The sequence below is a fragment of the Ananas comosus genome, linkage group 1 (assembly GCF_001540865.1).
Source record: "Ananas comosus cultivar F153 linkage group 1, ASM154086v1, whole genome shotgun sequence".
Classification (NCBI taxonomy): domain Eukaryota; kingdom Viridiplantae; phylum Streptophyta; class Magnoliopsida; order Poales; family Bromeliaceae; genus Ananas; species Ananas comosus.
In genome coordinates, this window is record NC_033621.1 from 24,649,352 (window position 1) to 24,671,659 (window position 22,308).

At 35.4% G+C, this 22,308-nt stretch overlaps 3 protein-coding genes across 6 annotated transcripts; 1 reads left to right on the forward strand and 2 right to left on the reverse strand.

The window, feature by feature from the left end:
- Nucleotides 363–3,614, forward strand: LOC109707138. Of its 2 annotated transcripts, none has more exons than XM_020228241.1 (3): nucleotides 363–657; nucleotides 2,901–2,982; nucleotides 3,158–3,614. In XM_020228241.1, exons 1-3 carry the CDS (start codon nucleotides 601–603, stop codon nucleotides 3,370–3,372), a joined length of 354 nt encoding a protein of 117 aa, XP_020083830.1. In that variant the 5' UTR covers nucleotides 363–600; the 3' UTR covers nucleotides 3,373–3,614. The 2 variants fall into 2 exon arrangements, with proteins under 2 accessions (XP_020083830.1, XP_020083822.1); XM_020228233.1 differs by having other exon boundaries at nucleotides 378–657; nucleotides 3,155–3,614.
- LOC109713935 (probable alpha-mannosidase At5g13980) lies at nucleotides 3,968–14,010 on the reverse strand. 2 transcript variants are annotated; one of them, XM_020238250.1, is made up of 29 exons: nucleotides 13,683–14,010; nucleotides 13,509–13,592; nucleotides 13,291–13,379; nucleotides 12,569–12,743; nucleotides 12,121–12,240; nucleotides 11,860–11,946; nucleotides 11,710–11,781; nucleotides 11,099–11,212; nucleotides 10,149–10,249; nucleotides 9,964–10,057; nucleotides 9,399–9,566; nucleotides 9,219–9,308; nucleotides 8,987–9,052; nucleotides 8,842–8,898; nucleotides 8,193–8,412; nucleotides 7,934–8,076; nucleotides 7,736–7,804; nucleotides 7,583–7,642; nucleotides 7,415–7,486; nucleotides 7,247–7,294; nucleotides 7,017–7,136; nucleotides 6,586–6,651; nucleotides 6,363–6,475; nucleotides 5,766–5,850; nucleotides 4,968–5,078; nucleotides 4,799–4,897; nucleotides 4,647–4,694; nucleotides 4,381–4,449; nucleotides 3,968–4,301 (listed from the first exon to the last, which is right to left on the reverse strand). In XM_020238250.1, exons 1-29 carry the CDS (start codon nucleotides 13,917–13,919, stop codon nucleotides 4,092–4,094), a joined length of 3,087 nt encoding a protein of 1,028 aa, XP_020093839.1. In that variant the 5' UTR covers nucleotides 13,920–14,010; the 3' UTR covers nucleotides 3,968–4,091. The 2 variants fall into 2 exon arrangements, with proteins under 2 accessions (XP_020093839.1, XP_020093846.1); XM_020238257.1 differs by lacking the exons at nucleotides 12,569–12,743; nucleotides 13,291–13,379; nucleotides 13,509–13,592; nucleotides 13,683–14,010 and adding an exon at nucleotides 12,334–12,396.
- On the reverse strand, nucleotides 15,365–21,617 carry LOC109716729 (random slug protein 5). Of its 2 annotated transcripts, XM_020242288.1 has the most exons (7): nucleotides 21,427–21,617; nucleotides 21,184–21,359; nucleotides 16,866–17,130; nucleotides 16,555–16,591; nucleotides 16,187–16,292; nucleotides 15,803–15,913; nucleotides 15,365–15,695 (listed from the first exon to the last, which is right to left on the reverse strand). In XM_020242288.1, exons 2-7 carry the CDS (start codon nucleotides 21,304–21,306, stop codon nucleotides 15,588–15,590), a joined length of 750 nt encoding a protein of 249 aa, XP_020097877.1. In that variant the 5' UTR covers nucleotides 21,307–21,359; nucleotides 21,427–21,617; the 3' UTR covers nucleotides 15,365–15,587. The 2 variants fall into 2 exon arrangements, with proteins under 2 accessions (XP_020097877.1, XP_020097884.1); XM_020242295.1 differs by having other exon boundaries at nucleotides 16,866–17,124; nucleotides 21,184–21,615.

Below are 22,308 nucleotides of genomic sequence, written 5' to 3' on the forward strand. Positions count from 1 at the left end.
ACTCTTCACATAAGCCCCTCAACTTTTTTTTTTTTTTTTAATTTTCCTTTTCTATCTCATCAACGCTACTAACTTAATTCTAATGTGTTGTATTCAAATTATTCTAGTTATTTAAGTTAAAAATTACATAACATTTAATATGATCAGTTAGCTAGTTTTGTGAGCCGTTCATAAACTGTATACAAGTATCATTAATTTTCCAAAAAATATAATATCGACCAAGCACCAAAAATTTAATTATTTTTCAATTCAACTAAATAAAAATAATCACTCGAATACAGAAAAAAAGAAGAAGAACGTATGTCATTTTTTTTTTTTTTAAGGGATAAAGTTGAGGGGCGGCTCACACGTTGTCTCAATTGTCTCTCTCATCAAACAATATAATAATTAATTAGAGCTTTGGACATGGACTCGTATATGTATATAAAGCCATATAGGACCTTATAACTTTCACACAAGAAGGGGAAAAAAGAAAAAAAAGAGGAGGGATGAGCTCCATGGAGAAGAGGTAATAATTAAGAGAGAAAGAGTGAGAAAAGAAGAAGAAGAAGAAGAAGAAGAAGAAGAAGAAGAAGAAGAAGAAAAATCAAAGTCCCACCAATGTCAAGTACAACTAAACAAGCATTGAGGTTCGCAGAGAACTTGACCCTCCCTTCGGTATGCTCTCTCTCTCTCTAAAACTTTGTAGCCATAATTAACCATGCATATTTATCTTTGGTTTATTCATCAGTTTGTTTTAATTGGTGCTTTTATTTCTTACAACAACGGCTAATATATATATTGTGCTACAACTTTTCCTGTTTCTTTATTTGCTTCTTTACTTACTCTTTTAATTTGTTGTACTCGAAATATAAAATATAATATTGGTCATTTTGTGCTAAAAAGGAATAAGCCTATGATGACTAATCATAGGAAATTATCAAAACATAAAAAAGCCTAGAATTTCACTAACATATATAGTGTAGTTTGTAGTTATTGTAGCCCATGGTAAAATTTTCAGCCTTGCATGTGTTATTAATTATTAATTAGATAAAAACTAATTTTTAACCACTCCATTAACCCCTCTCTCTCTCTCTCTCTCTCTCTCTCTCTCTCTCTCTCTCAACTGTAACTCTAGTGGGTTTTATGTACTAGTCAATAATTTCAAACCAAATGGTTCCTTTTCATTTAATTAAACATGCACGTCGGCAAATCAAATACCCACAATTTTCTACTACAATAAGCGAGATTCGGACTAGAGACCCATTATTCTAATTAGATCTAACAAATTAATACTTATTAACTATCCTAGTAACCGACCGTCCCTAGAGCAAGTGACAAAGGGTTTGGTAGTTGGTACCTAAGGTCCCAAGTTCGAATCCTAGTTGATTTACATTTTCAGCTAAGTTTATTTCTAAAATGAAATAAACGAAGCGGGTAGCGTGTTACCTATCTCTCAAAAAAAAAAAAAAAAAAAAAAAAACTGTTCTAGTAGCTTTTGGTTTTGATAGTTGCTTCAATTCATAATATGTAAGTAAGATATATACATGAAAAAGAAAAAAGAAAAAGAGAATAATAGTATCTGCTCAGATATTTTTATTAACTTAATTCTGTGGCAAAAAGAAAATGCAGTCACAATTGAATAATAGTATTCCATTCACTCAATATTTATACATTCAGATTCACATATGCATGCATGTTTCGGTATATATATACCTAGCTACATGATACAAATTTTCATATAATTAAAAAGACAAAAAAGGGGAATATTTCCATATTATTATCAAAGCACATTTAAGTGAAAACACTAATAATTAACGTACGTTTATTTATTAGCCAACCACTACTGTACTTATAAGCACTTGGTTTTTACCATCTTTAGTTTTATGCTCGTTCAATTTCATAATAACCCCACATATTCAAATGTTGAATGCAATGCATGTGCATATTTATGCTTGTGGACGAACCATTATATATTAGTCACAACATATAGTTTATGACTCCTAGCTCCCTAGTTGTCTCTAAAATTATTGATTTTGACCCAAACGCGCGCATGAGTAGTGCATTCATGTACTAGATGTATTTACCGTCACCCATTCTAATATAATAACTCATTAGTGTGGGGGGTGCAAAGAAGCAGCTTCTTTAATGTAAGGTTAAGAATATTATGGGACTAAACTAGGTTATCCCTAGTAGTAGGTGGTGGTGGAATGATTTGGTGTAGGAAAATGTTCATAACTACAACCTCATGAAGTATGCAGTAGATGCATGAAATTTTAATCTATAAATTAATCATTGGAGATGGACACGAAGGAGCCAACGTGATCTCTAGCTCGCTGTTAAATATAAAAATATATAAACAATCGTTGTACTCTAAAAGCTTAAGCTGCTAGAAAACGATGTATATATATTTTTATATTTAACACTAGCTTATTATAGTTTCGTCAAATATAGTGTTCTGTAATAGCTAGCTTAAATTCGTGTTAATTAGATGCATGGTTATCAGAACCTGGTGTAAGACGTACTCGATCATCAGCTGAAAGAGTTCCTAATTAAGTTTGATTTTCCATGCTGTTCGTGTTTGGATCGATCTCACACGGTTGTTTACTGAAAACTCGTAGTATAAGATGATTGAATTTTGATAGGTAAACTTGTAAGGGACAGGAGATTGAATTCGAATTACACGATTAATAATAACCTGATCATCAGTTGAAGATCCAAGTTTCCCTATTTGGTCAGCCTAATTAAAGACACAAAGAGGAGATCTAGACCAGTTTGATTGATTGAATATTGTGGCCTCTTCTAATGTGTTGCATTAATACTCGTTTTGTACTGTCACTAATTTATGCTGCTAAGTAAATTGCACACCAAATAATTATAAGATGGTGGGAGATGGTGAACACGAATCTTGATGCGAACAGGTGCAGGTGGTAGTGGTGAGTGCCAACATGGGCTGCAGCCACTGCCGCGGGCGGGTCACGCAAGTCGTCTCCAGGATGAACGGTGAGGATCAAATCCGTATTTCTGTGAAATTTTGCAGCACCTGGATGGACCATTTGTATCAAACAAACACCGTTAGTTAGTTAGTTAGTTCGTTAGTTGTCGCGATGGATCGGAGCTAGGGACGGAAATATCCGACACAGCTAATCTAATTTGGTTGTTCCTTTTTCTGCAGCAGGATTGCAGGATTACATTGTGGACTTTGGCAAGAAGGAGGTGACAGTGAGAGGGGCAGTGGAGGTGGACGGAAAGAAGAAGAAGAAGAAGAAGAAGAAGAAGAAGACGACGACGACGACGAATAAGGGAGTTGCAAAGAGACCCCACAAAATCATTGAGAACAAATTTCCTCTGCATATAGGCTTCTTTAGATTCATGTGTTGCTCTGCCTTTTAGTTCACTATTATTATTGTTATGACCCATTAGTAGTTACACTCACCGTATTCTAGATACAAATTCCCCTTTCTCTCTAACAAGCGCGCGCGCACGCGCACACACACACATGAAAAGTAAAATAGAGGGAAGAACCTGGAGTTTAGAGAGTATGATGCTTGTGCCAAAGTGATGTAATATATACATGTAAAGTACGGGAAAAAAAAGTGATTGATGTAAATGGAGTCAAACCTTGGTTAAGCCCATCATGTTTGTCTCCTGCATTCTCATGGACTAATTTTTTTCAAACAGCTTCAGGCATTTAGTAAATAATTTTTTTAAAAATAAAATAAAATAAAATCTGGTCTCACTGACGAGTTTTTGGATCTCAAAAAAAAAAAAAAAAAATGCCGCAAGAGCTTAAAAACTCCAATGTAGATGTACTGTTCCAGTCAAATCAGAAAGCTGCTTGCCGGATTTTACTAACAAAGATGTTAATACTTTTCCGAACAGTTCTATTCAAACGAAATTTGGCAAACAAGATTTTGCAAAAGCTCGAGCCCGCCAGCCAACCAGTCTTTTGTAGTGAGAAGTAGTACGTCTACAGCATTTCATATGGTTAGAAGGTGAAACGAAAAACATAAACCTTTTATGCAGATATAAACACACAAACATCTTTAAGATTTGTAGTCTGGGAAATAAACATATGTCATCTCAAAGAGAGAGAGAGAGAGTATATATGATTATGCGAGGAACATATAGTCAAAATATATAATAAAAGTGCGGATTTCCATCGGACCCAGCTCAACCACCAACTCAGAAACATCAACGGCCCCTCCCCTAACTGGGCCTGCCGACCTCGTAGAGCCTTCAACTTGCCATTTTAGTCTCTTCTTCTCCATTTCAACCCTCTCTTGATTTGCACTTAAGTTCGTTTCCGTGATTTTGCTGATCTGAAAGAATATAACAAAGGCAAAAGCATCTTGTTAGATAGGAACTACTGGAAATGTTCAGTCGGGTCCTCTATTTTACCTTTCTTCCACTGAATAATTTCTCGAGGTCCACTCGTGCCATCACGGAGAGATCTTTGTCCTCACCAACCTTTCATGTCAGGAAGAGATTTTTTTTTCAGAAGACGCCATAAAGATAGCGTAAAGAGAAAGTGATAATATGCTACTAATAACCCACTTTTAGTCAACACTAATTATGATCTTGAGTCATTAGCAACTAAGTGGGTGTTCCAATAAAAAAAACAGTGGAGGCCAACTGATGAGATAAAACATCAGGGAAAAGAAGACCTCATAAAGGTGTGCCAATCGAAGAAGAGTACTCCCATCTTCTAGTGCCTGGTAAAGAAATGCAACATATTATATGATCGTGCTAAAGTGGAATCATAGGGTACAATGAAATAAATTGAAAAAATAAAGGTTAAAAAGTAATGCAGCATTACCTGGAGAGTAATTAATGCCACATTATCTGGCAAACTATAGGAGGGATCTGCCATTGAGAATGTTGGCCTGTGGGAATTTGCCCAATTCACTCCAGCATCCTGAATGTAAACCCAAACATCGAGATATGGATAAATAAATAAGAAAATAATTAAAGCAAGAGTTTTATACCTTTTCAGAAAATGCTAGAAGAAGAGGAGAATATATCTCCTGTCCGGTGGACCGACGCCATTTAGCTCCCTCCCCCAATGGATCAATTCGAAGATAAAACTTACCTTGAATCTGTCATAAGAAAAAAGACAAAATTAAGGTGGGGGGGCGGGGGGAGGAGGGGGAGGGGGAAGGTCATCTGTGGAGGTTTTGTGCTCCTGAAATGAAAGAACACAAAACATTTTCTTGCTTGTGAGCTAAGGTAGCTTGAGAGTTGAGACAACAGAATTTTTTTTCAAGTGGACTCAAGGTAAGCAAGTTTGATCTAATAACCTTGATCCAAGCTCAGGTAGGACGTCAACTTTTATTTCCTTCATTACTATACAAATTATAATTATAAGCTACTCGTTCTTGTTGCCATTCTTGGTTTGGCTTGAGATTAGGCTCAAGCCATCTCAATGTTACAGTAAACAACCAGAGCTTGATCTATATATCTGGCTTAAAATTTATACTTGAGGTTCGCACTTTGGAAAATTATCACTACATACTTCAAAAATAGCTAACGCAAGTTTTGCTACAGCTAATAATGCAATTGAGATCCATCCTCATAATGAGATCATTAATATTGTATTCCAACCGATTATCCCTAGTGCAAGTGGCAAAGGCTTCGTAAAGGGCTTGGTAGTTAGTACCCGAGGTCCCAAGTTCGAATTATAGTTGATTCACATTTCCAACTAAATTTATTTCTAAAAGAAATATACGAAGCAGGTATCATGCTACCTTTCTCTCAAAAAAAAATACTGTATTCAGGAAGCTTACCACTAGTCCGGCACATTGGTCATTGACACAGACCTCTTCATCAAGGCTTTCTGCAACACCTCGACCATCATCATAAAGCAACCTCCTATAACATGGGTAGAAACTACATGAAGTGAGTTCTACTTCTACACTGAATTCCTGCAATCATTCAGTCCACTCAGTAAACAAACAAGGATAAGGGCTCAGAGAACACAAATCATGGATTTTCCTGCCAATAAGGTGTTTACCCATAGCAATCATCTTCCTTTCGTTCGTGTCGCAGTTTTCAATGCAATAAGGCTTAATTTCTGGAAATTTGTTTTCTCGCAAATCAATCAATAATTTAATGAAACTTAGTGTATTATTTTTAAAAAACTTATTCACATTAGAGGCAAGCGATCCCTCTATGCAGTAGAAAAAACTAGATCAAAACACGTGTGAGAACATTTGAAATAAATTTTCAAGCAAACTAAGAAAAATCTGTGCCAAACTAATCTGCATGGAAGTAGTGTTCCAAGCGTTGGCAGGATCCGTGTCATGCTATGTATGTGCTAGCACAGGAGAAGCACACCTCTGGACCCACAAAACGATCCTTGACACATGTATTCCAAGGCATACCTATGGAGCATCAACTCAACTTGACCGTCCAATACACTGGATCCCCCTACAGGTCGGTCAACCAGTACTGACAGTTCTGTGCTATTAGCTTGAATGTAAATTCCAAGATTAATCTGAAAAAAAAAAAAACATGGCACATTTGATTCTTGTCGACCAACATTGTTAAGGTAAGCAATGAAGTTTAATATAATAGCATATGCAATATATGAATGTTAAAGCCTACAGGATAATAATTTCCAGCAACAGGCTGGTTCACTTGCAATTCCCAATCTGATCTGTAGTCCCGCACCTGCAAAAGAACTAACCTTTACTATCTTTAATATGCAGGGCAGTTTGTTTGAATTTAAAATAAAGCATATTCTCTAGTATAATAGTTTGACTACGAAAAATCTTGCAAACACCAAGAGCTGATTTCTTATAGTAGCTTTGTTTCTCTGGCTCTTTATAGCTGATAATTAAGATGTTAAATTTACATTCCTCAACAAAATCAGACACTTGTGATAGTTCAATGATCACCAAAGGCTTGTCCAGAGAATGCTTATTGATGTACAAAGTGATACGAGAATATATGCAGTGTCTTTCTTCTTAAATTGACAAGTTATTCTGCTAGAACAATTAGCCGTCTTTATATAGGAGAAGAATAACTGGAAATACCCTTTTAAGAAAATCACGCCCATTTGAATCAGTGTAGAATGTTTTATTGGTCATCATGGTTGTTGTAATTTGGACGGCAACTTCTTTCCCAATTTCATCATCAACTGGTACCGGGCCAACCTGCATTAAAGCGGATGAAACTGATACTGGTGAATCCTGAGTAATATATAAACAATCATATTAACAGAAATTATGGCAGATTACTTATAAACTTGACTAATCATGCTTACTATGAATTCAACTTCAATATGTTCCTTTTTCTTGTAAACTCTGGTAACCTGCAAATACAAAACATGGCATAATTTGAAAATTGTTTAAACATTTAAATGTGCATTTATGGCATGAGAAAGCAGACGTTTCCTTCAAATCATCAATGCTATCAAACTATGGGACATCACCTGGTTTATCCATGGATTTATCTGTTGATGTACTTCATCTAGTATGGGCCCTCGCAGAACTGTCAAAGGAACCTAAAAATGATGGGAAAGCTTAATGAGAAATAAAATCATAAATTTAGATAATAAACAATGTCAACTTGTTGTGAAATTTTACATAGAATCATCTACCTCCCTTGGAGGAGTTATTGGTACTGTACCATCTGGACGGAATATATATGCTCCAGAAGCCTGCAACAAGGAAGAAAATTAGTTTTATTCAATCAGTTAACAATAAGAAATTTAACAAAACACAAGAAAGAGATCGAAAGTTAGTGGGGGTACCTGGGGATCACTACCTGACCCATCATGTCCAGAGTAGTAAATATAAGATTGTTTTATAGAAGTGTTTACCTTCAAAAGGGAAAAAATCACATAAGATAACTTCTATATTTGCAAACAAAAAAATGAGGTGAAGAGAGCACCATAAATAAATAATAGTTCTCTGTCTTGTAAAACAGAACTCGCATCATAAAGACGTACCAATTTTCTGCTATTAAAATAATGAAACTGTGAACCTTCATCTGTATCAAACTGAAGCTTCAAATTTCCTTTTCCCACCTCTACAACACTACTATCTTGATCTTCTTGAGACGAATATCCAGTGGACTTCACGACATCAGAGCCTGCCAAGTGTCAAAGAACAGTTATTTAAGGCACTCGCAATTGAATTGCATTTCTTATATTTAGTGGAAAGCTATAATACAATGGTTCACTGTAAAGAAGCAACTAAAAGAGAAACCTGCTTCTTTTTTGGTTGAAACCAGATATGTGGTGAAGCCAAAAGGAGGAACAGATACTGAAAATGCAAGCCAAAACTTAGGCATAGTATTAGGTGATTTCCCCATGTATGCTTGCACATAAGAATTCCTGAGTTTCAAAGAAGCGTTAGATATTACTAAAGTCTGCGATTCAATTTCATTTCCTTCATGATCATGAACAACTACAGATTCGTCAACAACCTGCAGCAAAGAGCACCAAGTTATTAAATTCAATTGATGCTTATAAGTTTGAACACAATTCAATTAATTCTTCAAACTTTCAATTTTGACAATCAAGTCCCTAAAGTTTGTCCTGTGTAATGAGGTCCAATTGATATTTTAAATATGGAAAAAAAAAGGGAACGTCAACATCAGCATTGAAATGGAAACCTAAAAGAATGCCATGCCAGCAAACTTCGATGGCAATGGTAATGTTGAAATCTACTTTTAACGGAAGGGCTTCACTGTTATGAAGGACAAACTTCATGGATTCAATTGTCAAGTCCGTGCTTAGAGTAAAATAGAAATCGGGGTCAAAGCTCAAGAATTTAAATTGATAATAACCCTAAAGTTAATCACCAATCAACTAAGAAAAGCAAGAGTTAATGCTCAGAAGAAATAATTTCTTACTGGTATTCGAATTACATCCTCCCTTTTCCACCCGAGAGAATTGTAGACAAGAACAACCTACAATAGTCGATTTCACAAATTTAACAGAATTTCCAAAAGAGTTCTCAGCAAGCATGAAACATATGGAAAGCTCAAAGATTTTTACCAGGCTTTTTCCATTAGAGATATTCGACTCAGATGGCGGACAATAACTTAAATTAAGAAGAGGGCACTGGAAAAATGTAGAAATAATAAGCGAGTAGTTTAATTAAAAGAATTAGCCTAGAAAAAAAAAAAGAGTAAATATGTATATAAAACTCAAAAGATCAAGAGGAATCACACAAACAGCCATTTGGAATTTTCTTTTTTTCAAATAAATAAATGCCCACTACATTTACCTGTTCAAACTTTGTTACAGAGTTTGAACACTGTGAATTCAAAACAGACTCTGTCAAGCAAGAAAGTGAAGATCCAACCAACTTTTCAGCCTGATAAAATGTAACAAGTATTATGAAGACAATAATACTAGACATATGTAAGTTGAACTAGGTATCTACAAGTTGAACTTATCTTATCACCTCTGTGTACCCTATTGAGAGCCTCTTTGAATAATCATTTGCCACATGTTGTTTTTCTGTTCCGGTAACCGCATCATGATGCTGAGCAACTGCTAGAGCATCAGCCAAACTGTCTGTTGTGGGCCCTGAATTATTCCTTGATGTGAGAAACTCCAACTGCCGTGCCGCCTGTTTATGAAATGGAGGATACAAAATAGAAGATTGCAATAAACTTCTATATCCATCTGAAAAATCTTTACAATATACCCCTGTACGATGTGAATTTACATATATTGCACTTGAAATTACAGTTTCTTACAGAAGTACCCTTCTCTTAATTTGGGAAGTCACCCAATTCATAGCAGAATTTGGTTTTATCGGAAGCAATTTTATGCAAAAAGGAAATTTTGTACATACAAGACTATAAGAAACTGTTTCGAAGGGCATACACAAAAAGTCAGGCTTTGCAGGAACATAAATAAATACATTATTTGCAGGACTACATACAGTAAGTATTTCAAAAGAAGAAAGGCATATCAAAGTCACAAAAGAAGCAACAACTATTTGGAGAGATCAGAAGGCTTACAAGATAATAACCACTCAATACTCTTACATAGCCTTTCAAGGCAGGTCGACTTGTGAAGTACCCAGTCCAATATGCATTTGCATGATCTGCATAACTAGAAAGTATAAACAGTTGTCAGTCATACAATAATGGAACAGAAATAACAAGGGATGTAACTAGCAATACGCATTTGAAGTTCAACTTACGGAAAGAAGTCATCAGTCTTGAGAGGCCAAGATTCATTTGCAGCATGCTTCGCATCAGTGTAAATGGAAGGGGTTGAATACAAGGCATTAACTCGTCCATCCTGAACAGTATTGAAAATTCTATGTAATGAAAAATAATAAATTCATCTTAAAATATTAGAAATGCAGAAAGAGTCAGACAGCAAAATCCGATAGAGCACAAAAATGAACCTTCTTATTCTAATTTATGAAAGCAAAATGAGAACTAAAATGATTTAAATGCCTTGAAGTAGAAATAAGATTTTTATCCAATGAATCACTTTCCAAATACCATAAATACAGAAAGTGCAGTAGGCAAAATCAGAAAAACACCAAATTCAACCTTATTATCCTAATGAGTATGCAAAATAAGCACTATAACATATCTTAGAGGCCTTGAACTAGTTACAAATATTACAGCATGTAGAATCAGGCATAGATTAACTTTCATAAGCAACATCGCATAAGTGTGCGAATCTTAAAATCCAGCAGTCATGTCTGAGTTTCATAATAAGATTTTGAAAATCAAGATCCAACCTAAAGAACAAATTTTTAGGTCAATTCCTTGTTCCTTCAATTCAAATCTTGTGACAATTAGACATTCCGATGCAGTCTTGAGTTAGCACTCAATGAACTTCAAATAATTCCTGGAGACAAATCTTATATGCGAATATTGTCAAGAAATGCCACACAACACCTATTTTTGTATCAATAGAAGGAAAGGCCCAATATGTCTCTCTTTGAAACTGCACCTTGATGAAACTCATATTCTAAGAATGTCCCTGTAGGGCTAAAAGTTGTGATTAATGAATTGGTTAAGAGATTCAACTTCATGATCATTATACTCGACTACCTTAATGAAGTTCAATAAACAATGCTGCAAGGGTTACTACAAGAAAACTGTCAATATGTGCTTTTGAAAAAGCAGTTACCTTGTTAACATAATGGATGAACTTATCCAATTGTCTAAACCATGAGTTTGCATACTGATATTTAAAATCTGTCCCCATGGTAAACATAATGTGATTTGTCCTGGTGATGTTGGCCTGGGAAAGGAAAACCAGTCAGTTAGCATGTTCATAGTGTTAGCATATTTATAAACTAAATTTTGTACTATAAAGTATAAACAAAGTTTTGAGAATTATGCCATATATTTTATGTATATAAAAATTAATTAAAAGAACATTCTGGTTGTCAACGAGACTCTCAAGTCTCAACACCTGATGCCCTATAGAAACTCAACTTAAAATTGCTCAAGTACAGGGAAGAATAGAAAACAATAATTATTCCAATAGTTGAAAACATTTTTGTGAAAATGTTATTATCAACTGTTTGCTACATACGCTTTACAGAATGGCAGGGAATGGTAATATATGAAAAGACAGGTTAGGTTAATTAAAGAAGAAAACATTGAAGTGAAAAATAAGGTGCAGAAATACATTTATGATGCTATGAACCACAAAAAAAAAGGGGGAGAATAAAAAGATGCTCCTGAACCCTAAATATCTTGCAAAACAAAACAAAAAAATCCTATTAATCCTACCTGGGAGAGAGCTGCAGCAACAAAATCGTTCACACGTTCTTGAACATTGTAATCAAATAGAAGTGCATCATCCTTCAATCATGAAAATAATATGAAAGCCCATCTCCATGTGAATAATTTTAATAGCAAAATTCTTGTTAATTAACATACCTGAATAACAGGTGAATTATCATTAACCTCAAAATAAAAACCACCTGGAGGAGGTTCATAGTTCTTTGGGAAAATACCGGTAAATACCTGAATTGGAGTGAGATAGTATAAAAGTGAATTCCCCAATCAATGGGAAACAGCAAATTAAACAAAAATTAAAGCACTAATAAACAGGTGACGAACAACACAAATCTAATCAGAACAAAGGGGCAAATGATGTAAAAACTGAAAAAAAAAAGAAAAAAAAAAACAAAAACTTACATCCGCGGATGAGCCAAGAGTCTTGGAACTCCTCCATATAACCTCAAGCCTCTTTTCATTAATTCGTTTTGCACGGTCTTGGTAATCAATCCGTGAAAAGTAAAGGGCATCAAACCCAACCTAAAACAGAGCAAGATAACTCAGATACAAACATAATGATATAGATGATTTTCATTTTTAATGTATTGATTGAAGCACCTAGTCGAATCATACATTACGTAAAACTGGGAGAAGATTAGCTTTGTTCAGAACAGAATAACTGTAAAGCATAACTTTTCACCAAAAGAAGGTCTGATTAGATACTGGACAACACAAAAAACATGACGAAATAAAGGTTGCATGAATATGTAAATATTTGCAAAAAACAAATCGAAGGCTCTGCCTACATGGATCACAGTCAGTTATTAAACCCTCGTATGATGAAGGTGGTGCGACTAAACTTGAGTACCTCTGCACTAAGCAAGTAAGCTTGAGCTGCTGAATGCCCAAAAGGATCAATTTGCCAACCAATTCGTGGAGTCTGATCAAACTCCTGCTTGATGAATCGGTGGCCGAGGGTCGTCTGGTCGATCATGTCGACGTAGTGAACAGCTGCTTCATCGTGCATGCACATCCCACCATTTCTTTCAAAACAAAAGATCACACCGAATTATCCACAAGGAAGAGAACTTAGAATAGAAAAACACACAGCAAAAGAAGCGAATGAATTGCTCACAAGGTCACAAAATATGCTACTTCTAAATGAAAAGATGGGAATATGCAGTAACTCAGTCAGGTTTATCCCCCAAAATCTTAAAGGGGAACTACTGTTAATTTCATCACAATTTATAGCACAGTAATCAATACCATTCGGTTGTGTTTGATGTACTCTCTAATAGCTTCACATTCGGACTGCAGTTACAGATGCAGAAGCTACAAAAAACTAGAGTTTCTACTTTTCGAATCCACATGCTGCTTTCAATGTCCGGACACAACTAGAAGATCGAAAATTTTCACTCATCAAAATCCTAGCTTTCATTTTCCGATCGAAAAAGCTGTTCCAAAAACTAGGCCATATGGGCACTAGAGATGAAACTAATGATTAAAAAAGCACAAAGTAAACAATGCACATATAACTCAAGCCCCAATAAACTAACTATTTATCACCAAAATGGTAACTTTATGCACTACATGAATTCTAGCTGCCCCGACTGGATCAATCCCCTGACCACCTCCTTCGTCCCATCGCTCTGCTGCCTCCACCACCTCTGGAAGAAAGCCTGCAGCCACCCCACACAATCCCCAAATCCATTAGAACCCCATAAACCCAAATCCCCAATCCCAAAGCTCCAACCGCATAACATGTTCGACAAAATGGGCCACCGAGACGAGTAACCCCACATGATCACCTGCTCCACGTAGATGAACTTGCGATTCTTATCCGCTACCAGCGCCTCGATCACCGAGTCCAACACGTTCTGAACGCAAGCCCCCTGATGAAGAGCAAAACCCGAGGTGAGATGACATGATCGATCGGGATAGAGAAAGAGATAGAGAAAGAGAGGAAGGGCGGGGGTGGGGACTTGGATGGAGTTGTTGGAGCCGACGTAGTATTGGTCGACGGTTTTGAGCCAACCCACGTCGTCGTGGCTGTGGGGGACGAGGTGGACGTTGAGCTTCGCGGCGGAGATCGACGCCGACGTGTTGTAGGCCACGTAGGCCCCGGAGACGAAGGAGGAGGAGAAGAAGAAGCAGCAAAAGCAGAAGAAGAAGAGAGAGGAGAGAGGGGAAGTGGGGGAGGGGGAAGCAGACGTCGCCATGGATGTGAGCTTCGAGAGAGAGAGAAAGAGAGAGTCGTTGGTGTTGGTGTTGGTTTCGGGGGTGATGGTGGTGTTTTTAAGCTTGTTGTTGTTACTTACTACTACTGGTTTAAGTAGCCACATGCGTCCTTTGTCAAACCGTGACAGAGTGACGTTATCGTCTTGGCCACGTGGAAGTCTACTGCATAACAACTACATCACGTCTATATTAAACCAACAAGTGCACTATATATCTTCTAATCACTAATATTTTAATTTTTCTAAAAAAATATATGATAATTTTTTTTAAAAAAAAATTATGATAATATAGTTGAATCCTAAATAAATTATTTAATTATTATTTAGACATCAGCAATATAACCATTATACATATATATATATATANATATATATATATATATATATATATATATATATATATATATATATATATATATATTTCTTGTGCACGCCCCCATCGTCGTTTTATTAGAGATTTAGAGGTTGCGAGCCACGTTTTGTAAACGAGACAGAGCACGTGGGGCCCACACGAGATGTGGGGACCACCGGTCAGTGTGATGACGGTGCGTTAGAAGCGTTACACGAGATCAGCGGGGGTTGAGACTTGAGCAGAGGATAAAGCTGACTCTTTGGGGAGATATTATTGGGCACGGTAGACCGGGTTTACTACAAGTGGCCTGGGTTTGTTGTTAAATTAGAGATGTTCGATTATTATTATTATTACGTTACATGATTCAAAAGCCAATATTAATATATCATCTTCGTACCAAGCTCATGGGTATCCGAGTGATTTTTGGCACGAGAGAGAATCTCGTGCAGTGCTCATTTGTTTGCTTTGGATTCCAGAGCCAAAACGTCTGATATTTCACTCACAATTATACAAAAATTGAACAACTGATTTTGGCCAAGTGGGAACAAAGCCAAAATCATCAAAGCCCTTTATTAGTTCCCAAAAGAAAAAAGTTTTGGATTAGAATGTGGAAAGTCAAGCTCGATCGGGCTTTCATAGTGAGTTAGTGTACGAGAACTGCCGAATAAAATAATGGTGAGTGATCTGGATTACTGGAATGGGAAGCATTGGGGAGTGGGGACAATAATATATATATATATATATAATACTAATGATAATTAATAATAATAACATGGAATTATGTCAAAAGCATCTTTAATAATGGTTGCTACACTTCAAAGCATTAGCCCCATTCTAATAAAACCAGATGGAACTTTTTGAATCTCCTAAAAAAAAATAGTTGTGATTACACAATTTTTGTTTCAACAAATTGTAGAACAACTATTATTAGTCACCTCTATTGTCTCACATAGTATAATAAAGTAGGTTTATATAATAATAACCATTAACTACCCCCATCAGTTGGATGCGGGAGGCATGTGGGAGACGATCAAAACTAAAAAAAAAAATAAAATAAAAAAAAAAATCTCTTAACTTTCCATGAAGAAAAAGAGACTGTCCTCTTTTTATTCTATAATAAAGTTATTCATTACATGTCGCTTTAGTTGATAGCTCGATATGAAGCTTTGCAACAATTTAACATTGTAACTCAGGTGTACACACGAGAAGATGTAGCTTTAAAACTAACTTGCAGTAATAATAATCTGCATAAAAGAAAAAAAAAAAAGAAAAAGAAAAGAAAACTACTCTGCAGATTTTTAAATGGGAATTAGTGGTAACTTCCCACCGTATAATTCTGGGAGCTGGCTCTCGTCAATGTTCTCTAGAAGTGTGGCTTGCAGGTGCTTATCTTCTACAAAGACAAACTGCATAGGGCCCAGTTTTTTTTTTTTTAGAAAAAAAGATGACAAATTGTTTGCAATAATTACATTCGAAAACAGCAAAAATTACCAATTATATTTGAAATAGTTACCTTCTTTTTGGTATTCTTATCGATGAAGGGGTATATGATCTTCCACGCCTTCATGAAGATATAAGGAACATGGATTAGCAGTACTTTGCCGAGCCTCTCAGGGTAGTAGTTCTGCGACAATAGGATGAAAAATTGTTGTCATTCGCTCGGCTATGCTTAACATGAACAGGGAATTATACGAGGAAAATACCCTCATGCCAAAATTCCTACAGAAAGATCTTAGTGACAAAATAATTCACAATACAATACGATTTGAATGAGATAAAGTAGCAGAGCACTTACCCGTTCGCATATAGGAACTAATTGAAACTATAATTATACGTCCTGATTGTATTTAACTCCTAACATTTGCCGTAAAGACGCTTGTAAAGCAGAAACACACACCTGCATGATATCTAGAGCTGCGATGTAAGCGCGAATGTCGCTGTTTGAATATCCCCATCCTTTAAGATCCGCAATGCAAATGAACTTCTCCTGACCTCTAGGCATTCTAAAAGTTTGCTCTATGATGTCAGATTAAAATTCACAGAAAAAATACATGACACTAACCCTACAGCAAATGCTTTATATTTTTCTTATTTGCATTTCTTTTTTTTTCCCGTAATGCTGCCATGAAGTTCTAAATTTTCAGCTTGAATTCTTACACTTCTCCAGATCCAGTCGTATGCTTTAGATGTTTTTGTTTGACTCGTACATAGAATTAAAATAAAACTTTGGTTTCTTCATATCAATTTTGGTGCATGGATAAGTACCTGGAACAAACTTTGTCGAGACAATAAACCACAAAACCTGAGATTAGAACAAAACTAGTTGTCATTGATTATTGTTTTCTAATGCTTCTTTCCATAATCTAAAAGGAAAAAGGAAAGGAAGAAGAAAAAGATTGAAGATATTAGATAGATAAAGCAAAAATTATCAAAAATGCCCTTCGAAATGCAGAAAGTTCTTCTGAAAATACAGCTTTTGTCTTTTATTATAGGCGCCGTATGTGATATTTTAAACTTATGAGGAAGGCGCGAAAGTTGATGTTTTTTAGGGCATATAGAAGTCATGACGAGCTTACGCTTAAACTCTTCCATCTCTCGTTTGCAGTAGTAGTGTCTTGCGCCGAAGAGAACAAAAATGGGGCGGCCCATCTTGTCGAAACCCTGCAAGCATAACTTCTCTTGGGCCAGCTCATTCTTCACTTCCGCTTCGGAGATGAAACCATTTGGTACAGCTCCCTTCCTCCAATTCAAATATTTTAAGAACATGGCAGAAGCCTTCTCAATGTCTAGATCACGGGCCCGCAAGAACCTTCGAAGCGTCAGATTGTCCACTTCCTGCAACTGATGTTGCTAATGAACTAATCTAGGAATGACTCAAATGATTAAAAAAGAGATAATTACATAAATATCATGCAACAGTAGATATTTACATATGTATACTCTCGTAAAGTTTGAATTTTTCATATATGTGCTTCAGTAACTCCCCCTTTACATATGTACAATTGCTCAAGCGAATTTCAACATATGCTGTTTCAAAAGCTTGAGTTCTCGCACAAGCCCCGTTATGAAGGTGAAAGTATTTCCATCAGTAATTGATATTTTGAAGGACACATGTGTCACGTTTCATTTTACAGGGCTAAATTTTAATAGATAGCTTTGCAAGGGCATTTATGAATAAACATGCATTCAAAGGGAATATATTAAATTTCAAATTATCCATGGGTCTAATTTGGTAGGTAGTATATATGCAAAGCCACCAAAAGTAGTCCAAGGATCAATGCTGCTAAAATAAGAGTAACAACTACAGAGAAAGTAAAGAAAGGAATTTGAATGAATATTCACAGCCGCTGGTGGAAGAATAAGGATATTCAGAATATTATTTAGATATAAATTTGTATTAACTAAGTATTAAATGAAAACTTTGCTCACTAATATTACCGGGGAAAGTGATTTGAGTGACTAAATTGGATCATTCATTATGGATTTTTCACAAGCACTATCTTCAAGTGAGATCTACTGCAATAATTAATGGGAGTTTAGAAATGAATAAATGGACAAGGTAGATTAGACCCCTCTAGTTGTATGGAAATATCAGTTATTAAGTAGATGAAAGTGGGACTTTCGGAACATTGTCTACAAAAAGATAATTATTTAACAAATGCTCACTTTAGACGGTCCAGGAACATAAGACAACAGATTATGCTACGTTGTACAATAAAGAAGCAAAAGTGGGGTCGAAAGCATCACAAAAAGGCATCGTAATTGATTAAAAGCAAAAGCAGCTTAAGGATGCTGCTTAGGTGCACATTGCCTAAAATAATTTACAAATTTGGTGGTTATGTATGACAGCGTTGATCACAAATAATTAGGGAGAGCCTTGGAGAGAGGTTGCAATAAAATTCTGAACATAATATGCGCAGCAACATATCCTATCTAAATAGTTAGTTCTGTGTCTGGTTGAACCTCCTACTCTGGTCTATCATGTCTTGAACACTTCCCAGACCCCCCAAATCGGCACTGCCCCAACCACACCNTATTCTTGCAAGGTATGCTTATTACAAAAAATGCGGTAAAGCAGAATTTTAAATTTTAAAGCTGGAAAGTTGGGTCGATTACGCACTAACTTTGAGCACAGATTAGGTGGCATGATAAGCACTGAACTCTAATGACCGCATCCTAGAATAAGACGGATAATATAATAAGACAACAACTATAGGATCTCTCAATAAATATGTAAGGTTATTCTAACAAAATATATTTAGTCAAACCAGTTGTCATGGAGCAGAAAATTTCTAAGCTTACTTGGGGCAATTGAGTAATCAAGCAAGCAAATTGGAAAAAAAAAAAAAAGGGGGGGAAAAACTAAACGAATGGTGGAAAGCAGAGTTATCTCCTTTGTATTAAGATATATTCAGAATGATGATAATTTATTATCTTGTATTATTACCAAGAATATTAAACCATCCGTGGAATATTAAAAAAAAAATGGCGAAAAATTCAATGGCTTATTGGTTGCCTGCCAAATTCCGCAGCATAACTGCAAGGAGGGCAAAACCAAGAAGCAAATATCAGAACAAGAACAACTAGTCTTTCTTACAATTAATATCATGATCTCTTTACTGAATAAATGCAAAAAGAAACCAAGAAAACTTCGGTCCCACAAGAGCATTAATTATTAGCACATGCTATATGTTATCACAACAGCAATGTTACATTCAATTATACAGCGACAACACAACAGAGTGTACTAGTTGCGTTGTTTCCCACCACACGTTTGGCTCGGTCATGAGTTGAGATTTGAGACATACACCATAACTACTTTTTCTTTTGGTGTTTTCTTGATTAAGCAACGCAACATTCATTTCGAATACAACAACCATACTTCACAAATCTTTTCTTACTACCACGGATATGGGACTGATGGGGTTGCTTCATTTGTAACTATGGAAGGCCTTAAGATGTCTCAATAACATATCTTCCCTTTTGTATTGAACATGCTAAAATTTTCCAAAATCTAATTGCTCTAAGAGCTTCTGCATCCTCCATACAAACTTTTAGAATCTTCATTTACTTCTCTTGTCTTCTTAAAATCTCGAAATTGTTCGACAGTTAGTTGTATACAAAACCCAGATCTATAAAATTAGATAATGTTGAACTACTGAGCAGTAGAAATCACCTATTATTCAGGTAGTAGGCATTAATTCTCCCCGGCCGATGCATTAATATACTGTACAAAATCATATCTTCTAGATGATACTAGTCCTGTAATTCACTGATTTAATATACTCAAAGTGAGATATGTGGGGGCAAATCACCAGATTATTGTCTTAATAGATCAAAAAAGTTAATTAATTGCTATAATGAAGCTGACAAAGTCAAAATGACAGTTCAAGATAATTTTTTTAAAAAAAGAGAAGAAGAAGCAAACAGAGCAGTGCTTGAAATGTAACAGAAAAAGGAAAACAATCTCCAAAACTTACCCCAAAATAAAAAAAATTAAAAAATAAATGAATTAGTATGCTCTTTGACTTTTTTTTTTTTAACTGGAACACATGTTTGGCATGTCTCACATAATAAGCTAGCTGCAAGATCCATATAAATCAAAATTATCTAATGTTGATCCCTGGAGTACAAGGACCTTCACTTATCATTAGAATATTCACATTTTGATTAGCAAATACCATTAGTACAATCTGATCAAAGAAGGTCGAGATCAGTTAGTTAGAATCATTATTATTATTCTTTAATTTTTTATTTTTTTAATGGTATCATGTTCCACACGTTGCTGACTTTTTCTAACAAATAATTGACTCTTTCCATTCCGAGTCCTTTTTTTCTCCTGCCCAACCAACAACTCTTGGTTTTGACAGTAAAAACCCTCTACTTTTTTTCTCCTGCCCAAATCAACATAACTTTAACATTTTGCACCCTCAAAAATAAAGTAGGTCTTGTATGCTATTAGAAACACGGAGGCCTCCGTGCTCTTACGCCGTTTTTGATAATGGGGCTTTCAAATCTACGATCGGTTTCGTTAGACTTGATCTAGCGTATTTGAAATATTTAAAAAATAAATTTTGTGATTTTTCGATATTATTTACCTAGTGATCGAAAGAGTTCAAAATCAACAATTGAAAATATAAATCTCACAAAAAGTGGTGATATAGCACTAAAATTTTCGATTAGAAATGTTGATCTTTCGATATTATTTACCTAGCGATTGAAAGAGTTCAAAATCAACAGTTGAAAATATAAATATCATTTATAATACTAAAATTTTTCGATATCATTTACCTAGCGATCGAAAGAGTTCAAAATCAACAGTTGAAAATAAATATCACAAAAAGTGGTGATATAACACTAAAATTTTCGATTAGAAATATTAATCTTACTGTAAATAGTATAAAAAATTTTCTATCAAAATTTTATCTGATTTAAATATTTTTACAACGTTAAACTTACAAATGATATTCATTAACCATTAAAAATTATTGATTTTGATTCCTTTCAATCGTTAGATTTAAATAATATCAAAAAATTATAAAATTTAATTTTTAGATACTTTAAATACGTTACATCAAATCTAACAGAGCCGATCATCGATTTGAAAGCTCTATCATAAACAATTTCTTAACCTACTCAAAAACATAAACAGTTAGTTATTATCAACTAGCTGTTAAAAGTTGGAAGCTTTTTCTGAAATTAACCCTTTTTTTTCCCTCAACATAAAAAAAAAAAGAAAATAGGGGCAAAACACATCAAATCTGCAGGAAAACAAAAGGAAAAAAAAAAGAAGAAAGGACAGAGAAATCAGAGGAAACCCTATCGGAATTAGATCAAAAGAGGAAAAAAAAAGAAAAAGGAGGAGATTAAAGGATCGAAGGGCAAAGGAGGGACCTTCGCAGCAGGGTCTTGTGCTTCGACGCAGGCCCTCATCTGGGCCACCTTCTCCCACTCGGCCTCATCCGAACCGCTCTCTCCGAATCCCTTTTGGGGGCTTCTTTCTCCCTCACAAGCCATTTCCTCGAGTGGGCGAAATCTCCTCCGAGGTTCAAAACCCTCCCTTTCTCTATCTAAGAATAAGAAGGCGAGGAAGGGTTAGGAAGAGTCAGAGAGAGCGACGAGACCTAGTGGTTGTACCTCTACATAAATGTGAGAAAGAGGGAGAGATGGGGAGGGGGGAGAGGGAGACGAAGAAGGGCCATAAATGCGGAGTGCGTCGCCTTCTTTTCTCCCTCTCCGCTTCTCCCCTTCCACATAAAAAGACTACGTGAAGACGACGACGACGATGACGAAGGGGAGAGATAGAGAAAGAGAGAGAAAGAGAGAGAGAGAGAGAGATTCAAATAAGTAGATAATAAAATCCACGGCCATGGGAAACGCCCAAGGAACGAAACCTCGTTCATATCCTTGTCACCGAATTTGTTGTGGAATTTTTACACGTTAATCCCGCTCGAATTATTGTTATTTGAAAACTGGTCCTTTACTTGTAAAGTTTCTTTAAAATTTATTAAAATTGGACGCCAAAAGGGTTACATTTATTTATTTATTTATTGTTGTTTTCATACAAATACCATCCTTCTATAGTATTTAAACAAATAAGAAACTGATAATGGCGCAAAATGAGACTTGTTAGTTCTTTATTGAAAATTCATTCGATATGGAATTAAAGGATTATGAATTAATTATTAGTAAGCTGTTAATATTTAATCGCATTCGATATGAAAGGAAGAAAAGGAGAAAAGATAAACATAAGAATCAATTGAGAATTTAATTGCTAATATTCTTGTATAAAATTATATGTTTTCGCATATGCCCTTGCGAAGATAGAATTTTTTGTGTTCTCTTATCAAGTGCGACTTTGAATTAGTCTCATGGTTCATTTGAATAAAAAAAAAAGAATGCGGCTCAAAACTCTTTGGCCTTGACTTTTAATTAATTAAAAAAGCTAAAATTGACAAAACTATTTCCTCTATCAGAGTCTTTTCAAGTTTTCTGTGGAAAATCAACTGTAAGGGACAA